We start from the raw sequence: 8,019 nt of genomic DNA on the forward strand, positions 1-8,019 counted from the left end.
AACTGGAATGACTGTATTTTACACTATCCTTAAACAGGAGGATCAGATCATGTGCCTCTGGTAAAATCCTGAAGAAGATATGTACAGCTGTTCAAGGCTAGTCTCAACCAAAGCCGCTCTGCAAAAGCAAAATTTGATTACACAACATAACTTGTTTCACCCCTAGTGATGAATGACATGTAATGACTCATTTTTGGGGGTTTTAGAGGTTCCTTAAGCTGATAGTGATTTGCTGAGCCAATTGGGTGGGTGGATCTTTTTTGACACCTCACATTTTGGACCTGGGGTACCTAAGAGCCTAAGTACACTTATTTAATTACTCAATTAGGTACCTATGAGCTTACGGTGACTTAATTAGGTCCCTGCATAAGTACGGCAGCACAGGGCAGCACTCAACAATTTATTTATTTTGCTGGATCCATAACAATAAACAACTAATGAATAAGGATCTTAAGTGGGGCACATGCTGTTTGATCTTCACAAAAGAAAGTTGATCAAACAAGGGAAAAGATATCCCAAGGGTTTAATTGAGAATCAATTGTCACTCCAGCCTGGCTGGAAAGTTCAATGCAATCGGTGAATCTTTTCCTTTGCCAATTTTTTTGCTTGGGCATCAGTGAAGCCTTGTCTTTAGAAGGATTGATATGTCAGTATTGGTTCAAATATACAAGAAAAGAAGTGTGGTGAGCAATAGAACTGAAATACTGTGTTGTTTGATTGGTTGTTTTTCTATTGACCAATGAGAAGGTGGAGTGGGCCAGGACTGTGTTCTGATGTATCTAATGCAGGATTGTGAGCCACATCAGATGAATTTTGCTCATGAGATTGTGTCTGAAATGTGTCTGATAAGACAGAGCGGATAAAACCATGGTTGAGACTAGCCTTGAACATGTACCAATGACATCATGATAGGTTCTTGTCATGAGTCAGAAGCTGGTATCACTCTAAGATTTCAATGTCTTAGACTCAACCTTGGTCTGTGCAGTCTACACAGAGTCCAGCGCACACTTTTGTGAGCACCACCAACAAATCTACCTCGGATTGAAAACCCTGGGTATCCTCGGATGCCAAACCTTGGACAGAAGCTTCCCAATGCTTTGATCCAAGGTAATATTCAGCGCAAGAGAATACCTCGGATAGGAACCTCAGACAAGGTCTGTCCATGGATTTGCCTCCAATGATGCCTCAGATCTCTCAACCCAAGGCATCTACATATGTTGGCAGTGGAGAGTTCTCATCACAGAAACAATCTCCTATTTTGCAATATCAAGGTATAAGAGTAATTGCATGGAGCAGTGATCAAAACAGAACCACTTGAAATCTTATACAACAATCACAATCATCAATCTCAGATTGTGGAAAAAAGAAACATGCACCCACAAGAATAGAAATCAAGCTATTCATGAATCTCTTCCATCCTATCAAGAAAAGAAAAGTAAGATAATCTGAACTTAATCAAGACAAACAAAAACAGATAGAATGATTATTATTATAAAGATAAAGATAATTTTGGTCTAGAGAAAGAGCTAATCGAATGAGGCCCATGGAAAGGGATTTCAAGAGAAACCCAACAAATCATTTTAAACAAACAACAAGCAAACAGAATGATCATAAAGATCTCAAACATATGCAGATAAAAAACGATTTAAAGGAAACCAAGACGCAATGGTAAGGTGATGAAAAAGTTTTGAGATCTATGTCTTACTACAATCTGAGATGCGAGAAAAATTATTCAAACCAAGCCAGCATTTACTCGACTCATGAAGCCGGCTACGCGATTTAAATCAAGATCAGGCCCATCACTTTCCATAGCTACTATCAGTTGATTCAGAACCTCAATGTCAATCTTGCTGAGCCCTCCCTGCTCCAGATTAGGTTCCCCTGCAGAAGGCAAGGCATTTGAAGGGTCGGCGCTGTTAGTTTCTGTTGAAAGTTGTCGAAGGTGGTTCATAGCAGGCTGGATGAGCTGCCGAGGGGTTTTTGCAAATGACGACGACTGCTGAGAACCGGGCAAATACTGACATCCGATAAAAGTGCTGATGATTTTTAGATACTTGGCTTCCTGCGCCAGACTACAGCCTTTCATCAATCTGATTCGCTCCTGAAGTAATCCCAAGACACGCTGGTACCAGTTTTCCATTCTTCTCAAATAGACTAAACCAGTGGGGTTATTGACGGTGGGCATTTCTGGGTCTGGATCGAGTTGAAGGCCAATCTGATCCGACGACAGACTTACTAAGGTCGAACCGATACCCTTGTATTCAAAAGCTTTTCCCGCCCGTGCAGGCGAGCCATCGACCTCTGACCGACCTGTCCAATCAAACTGATCTTCTTCTTCAATCTTCTTTCGTAGTTTCTTGAGCCTCAGCTCAACCAAGTTAAGTCCGTCGAGCTCTTGCTTAGCTGCTTCTAGAAGCCTTCGTTGCTCTGTCAGCTCATGACTAGAAGTTTTCAGTTTACCAAGCACACGGTCCAATGCTGTGGAATGAAGCTGGATCTCGTCATCAAACCCGGAGGTAAGCGTGTTGATAAGGGTCGTCATCGACTCAATTATCTCATTGGTTGTGCGCGGACGCTCCGGGCGGCTGTCATGCTCAGGCATAGCTGAGGGTTGATTGTTTTCTAGGACAGGCTGTGATGACGAGTCCTACAGAAATTCATAGTCGAAGAGAACGCCGTTAGTCACATGAGAATATGGAGTGTTTACGGCCACCACACTAGATAGATGAACAGAGTATATCACAGATTTCGGACACCAGTAAAAAAACTACTCAACCCCTATGCAGACTCCAAAATCTGCCGGACCCAGTCCCAATTTGTTTGATATAGTCTTGGAAGCACCGACATCCAGAAGCATCTGAACGAGATGCTTGTTACCAACACGTGCAGCAATGTTGAGAGCTGTGTCTCCATTGTAATCAATTGCATCAATAAACTCCTTCTCGAACCGACCCTCATGTCGTTTTACAATCCACTCGCAAATGCATTCCATATAATACCGAGCGCTCTCGACACGATCCTTGATGCCTGCCGTTAAACAAATGTGATGTAGGACAGTGCGTTTCTGGTGATCAGTGGTGCATAGGGACGGGTACAAGATTTGTAAAAGTTGATCAAAACAGCTGTGATCGAAGTTGGTTGTCACCAGTGTTGCACGTATCAACGGGGTCTCGCCTACATTGTTGCCTCGAAACACATCTGCACCAGACTTGATGAATTCCCGGACGAGACTGATTCTAGCTAGCGCTGAAGCCCAGTGAAGGGCGGTATGGGCGCACTCATCAAGTGGCATGTTGATATCCAAGTCAGGATCATCAAGAGCCTGGCCCAAAGCACCATGAGAGTCACCATCTGTTTGCCCAGGGGGGAGCCGAGATTCCGCTTCGCATGGATTTGCAAAAAGAGAAAGCACTGCGCGAACTTGTTGATCATGTTTTGAACTCGTAGGGTCATCAATGCTGAGTGATGCAGCAGATGCGCAGGGCCTTAACATAGGAAGTGGAGTTGATGGTATGGCAGGGGGACTAGGGACTGTTTGATGGAGTGGCGCGGGACCAGGTATCGGATGAGTTCGTGGCAACAGTGAGGATACGGAAGATTCGAACAGCTGGTTCGGATCCTGGACACCGTTTGTAGTGCGATCGCTGGCATTAGAGTGGTGTGAGGGTGTATTGAAACGGCTACGCTTGCTGGGACCAACTCCTGATTGATGTTCCTCTGCTGTCCCATGAGTAGAGATCGATAATCGTTCCCGCTTATATGCGTATTGGCTTTGAGGTGGATCATGGAACGGCTTGGAGGATGTCGGACCACTTGTACCATTGCTACTTGCGGCGGAATTCGGGGGCAACGATTGACCAGTCACAGATGTGATTGAATTGATTGTCCCAGTATCATTAGCACCCACTGACTCCGCTGGGCCTGGAAGGTAGTCAAACAATGGGGCTAGAACTTCAACCACCTCAAACTGTTTGGCCAATTCATATGCCCGATAAAACGGAATCCTGAGCGCGATCGGGCCCCGCAGTTTTTAGTGCAATTGCTTCATGGATAAAGTAAAAAACCATCACAGCAGATAAACTGACCACGTCCCCTGATATTTTCCATAACCTCCTTGCACCTTTTCGTGCTCTCTCATCGTGATATCTCGCTCCATGATCCTTGTTCTTTTAGATTTATCAAGTCCGGCCACCTTTAAAATTTGAGTTGCATTCATGTATGAGTCTGACCTTCTACGCATGACCCCAACCCCGCGGACCATCATCTCATAGACTGGGATGGAAGAATAAACCGCCATACTGTTGACATCCAAAGCCGTCAGATGTAGGTCAAACAGATTGATCAGTCTTCAGGATCTCTGGAAGTTTGGCGGAAAAATAAGCCTACTAGATTTCAGAATTGTTCTCCACATCTAGAAAGGTGGGAAATCAATTAGGTATCAATGTGTGAAGCAGCTTGACTTGGATCAGAGTGGAGCTCAAAAAAGGTAATCGACTAACTCGGGTTAGGAAATCGAGGAACGAGGTTGGTATGAGTTGAAGGCTCAGGAAGTTGAAGATCTGAATTGACGTTCATTATTTGATCGACGGAATCAGCAAGCAATAGGATATAAATTCAAGATGAGAGATGATGAGATGGTTAAAGGAAGATGGTAAACAGAGTTGAGTTCCATTGAAATCCAATTGACAGGTTTATTTTAACAATTCACGACAAATCAATTGGGGGATTGGATTGCTGGATTCTGCTGTGTCTCCTGATTTCTCTATAAGCATCATGTCGGCCTCCTTATCAGCTACAACTTCACTCTATTAGCATATTTATATCTGCACTCCTCGGCAACGGTGTCATTCATCCAATTCACATCATTCAATCGATTCTCTAGGTCGCACTCTTCCACATCACCACACAGCCTCTCAGTCTCCTTGATTCCACTGCTGTGCACTTTGCTTTATTCATTAACCCGCATATCAACTTCTTCATTTCTTCTTGCCGCATCATGTTCTTGTAACTGATTTAAATTTTCTTGTATGGCTATACATTGATTTTCGCACGTGTTGATCATTTTCCTACACGATCCATCACATGTTGGGTTATACGGTAAGGGGCGGGTGGAGTCCCTATCTAAATGTTTTGGAATCGCAGTAAAAATCAGAGCTTGTACCATTCAAAAAAGCCTACAATTATTTGCAGATTAATCTAGTTTTCAAACAGAATTGGGTTGTATATGTGGTCTTAGAAGCTCGTCCATTCAGAAGGCTCGTCCATTCAAAATACTCAGTGCCAACAGATTGCTTTGATTCACAGGTTGGGCTCAATTATCTTTTGCAGCAATTCGACCCACAGACGTAGGTTTACCAACCCATCAGCACTAGAGAGCAATTGTCAATGTTCATTCCTGGACTACTGGGAATCCAGCAAGAAATACCAAGACATACACTCAGCAAGACTATCTCACTGTGATTGAAAATGTATGCCAAGTTGAGCATGTAGAATCTTTACTGGAGGGGGTTACCTGCACAACACTCTTTGGCCATCATCTAGCTTATTTTGAACATGAGAAGAGTATGATGCAAAACTGCTGCAGTCAGTTTAAAGAGACCCACATAAGAAGATACATTGAGCGGCAAGGCCAGTCCGTTTGGCTGTATCAGCTCTTCTGGCCGGAAGCTATATTTACATCAGCTATCGCAATCGAATTCCTTGTCCCCGCACATGCGTTTTAATCTTTTTTTGACCGCAAAACTTCAAAGAGCCGTCTCACGCGACCCCGTTCAATCATCGCCCTTTAAAAACAAAGCATAAGTTCAGATCGATAACACCAGACCATCAACCAAGTCGCCACTCACGCAACTCCTGCACACGTCACAAAAGAAACGACCCCAATTATTAAATGTGCTCCTACAGCTGCCCATACCATCTGCCATCTCCCCTCTGGCTCCATCTTCACCCTAAACCCGCTCGAGCCGATCTCACTCCGCCTCACTAGCCAAGCTGAAATCAGGAAGACTAGTGAAACTACTTGATTTGGTAAGACCTCCGCCACTGAAAGTGCTTCGACTTTTCTACTAAACTGATATGATAACACAAATTTCCAACAATACCCAATTCGACAAGCCATATTGATACACGTGCAAAGTACCATACCTACCTCAGATCCGATATCTAACAAACTCATCAACCAGACCGATCCTCCAAATACTGCGCACCATACCACCATCATTTTACTCATCTTACCCAATTCTTTTTCATTCGCAACAGATTGCACAAATGCTTCTAAAACCCCATTTAACGCGAGTAATGGGAGCAAACCACAGTAAGCCCTCAAAATGTCCACTACCACCACCGATGCGCCTTTTCCTGAAGTTTCTAAATATGCCGAGTTTGGACCGAGGACAAGTAGTAATGCCAATTTAACAAACCACGGACCAAAGGAAATGAGCACCAGTCCGATGTAAGATTGAAAAAGTACAAGGGCGGTTAGTGTGGCGAATGCGTGTTGTTCTTTAGCTTCCTTCTCAGTGGCGATGGCAGTGGTTCCGAGCGTTTTCGAAAAATATAGACGAGAAGTCTCTTCAATTGGTTGAAAAACAATTCTAGCCACCAAAGAACCTGAAGTGGATGATTTATTGTTCACTATCCAGGTGTAAATAAAGGTTGAGAATAATGGGGAGCAAACTTACCGTAATTCAAAGCCAAAGCATAAGCACCCTGATGAGCAATCGGACAGATCCGACCGATCAACATCTTATCACCCTCTGTCAAGAATTGTTTCAAAACCGATTGTTGGGTCAATGCACGTATCAGTGTGAAGTTTGTTCTACCTAATAGACTGTCCTCGAGAGGTTCATGTGATTTGAGTTTTGTATTGCTATTGGAGCCAGATGTCTGTCTAGAGCAATTTGAAGCGAAAGAACATCAGCATCAATCCCGTGTATGTGAATGCATGTTACATGTAGGATGAATATCGGACGATCATCATAGAGAGTGCCTACGATTTGGTATCAGAGTCAATTTGACTCAACGACCACTTTGGACAAAAGGCAATCTGCTTTGTTGAGGCATTTTGTGTTTTATTTTGATTGCGACATAGTCCGATGGCAAGTGAAGCACCATAGCTCAGTTGACCGATCGAGAACCCCAACAAAGCCCAATCCTTCCCTGTTCGTGACCCAAATATGATTATAGACAACGTAGTGACCGTCTTCAATAGCACAGCCTTGCCTTCGACTTTGACTCGGTCCGAGGTTTGAGCGTTCAATAAGTGATAGAGATAAGCAGGCTCTGAGGTCAATTCGCAAAGGCTTGAAAGATAATAAATAAATAGTGAAAGCCTAAAATAAGCTTGAGCTGATGTAGATTCCCCCACGCTTAGAACGTAAATCGTAAACAGTACAGTCGAGAGGACGAATCCAGTTGGGAGAGGCACGAAGCAGCAATTGACGATTTGTTGGTATCGAGTGGAAAGATGAGAGTCGCGAAAAGTTGAGAATTCGAGTTGGAGTCTTGATAACGCCCCACGGACATTCTCTCGACTCAGAAAGAGTACAGTATTAAGAAGTACTTCGAGTTGGATCGAAGCAGTACCAAGAGCTTCCGGGGAGGTGAATCGAAGTAGAGCTTGATTCAAAGAGAAGGTGAGTAATCTAGATAAGAGTTGAAGTAAAACCAATGAAACACCAGTTCGGATGAAAGTTGAAGAAGAGCTTGACATCATCAAGTGCAACAACTGAAAATGTAGTCACATGAACACATCTCAAGTTTCATCATCAACCATGTCAACTCTGGTGTCCCCACCACCACAACTATCACTCCAGGACGCCTCTCAAGTCAGCTCCAAACGTCTCATCAAGCTTATCAGTTCTGGTCACTTATCCCGATGCAAAGCAATATGCCACCGAAAACACCTGTTTTACTGAAGGTTTTGCTAGTAGGACTCAAAGATTGATGATCAAATCATGACACCGCTGGTCGCCTCTATTCTCACGAGGGCTGTGCAAGTCACCTCAAACATATCACTTG

General features: G+C 43.7%; 2 protein-coding genes across 2 annotated transcripts; both read right to left on the reverse strand.

Moving 5' to 3' along the window:
* Nucleotides 1–2,361: 2,361 nt before the first annotated feature.
* MELLADRAFT_41763 (uncharacterized protein) lies at nt 2,362–3,331 on the reverse strand (the record flags this gene model as incomplete). Its single annotated transcript, XM_007404567.1, has 2 exons — nt 2,362–2,647; nt 2,777–3,331. Coding segments are annotated over 2 exons (801 nt in total), but the record flags the coding sequence as incomplete, so codon positions are not given.
* A 2,511-nt stretch (nt 3,332–5,842) lies between these two features.
* MELLADRAFT_89263 (uncharacterized protein) lies at nt 5,843–7,714 on the reverse strand (the record flags this gene model as incomplete). The annotated part of the gene is made up of 3 exons (XM_007404566.1): nt 5,843–6,633; nt 6,681–6,889; nt 6,993–7,714. The coding sequence occupies 3 exons, from the start codon at nt 7,712–7,714 to the stop codon at nt 5,843–5,845; spliced, it is 1,722 nt and encodes a 573-aa protein (XP_007404628.1).
* Between the last annotated feature and the right edge of the window lie 305 nt (nt 7,715–8,019).

The sequence above is a fragment of the Melampsora larici-populina genome, assembly GCF_000204055.1.
Source record: "Melampsora larici-populina 98AG31 unplaced genomic scaffold MELLAscaffold_2, whole genome shotgun sequence".
NCBI lineage: Eukaryota > Fungi > Basidiomycota > Pucciniomycetes > Pucciniales > Melampsoraceae > Melampsora > Melampsora laricis-populina.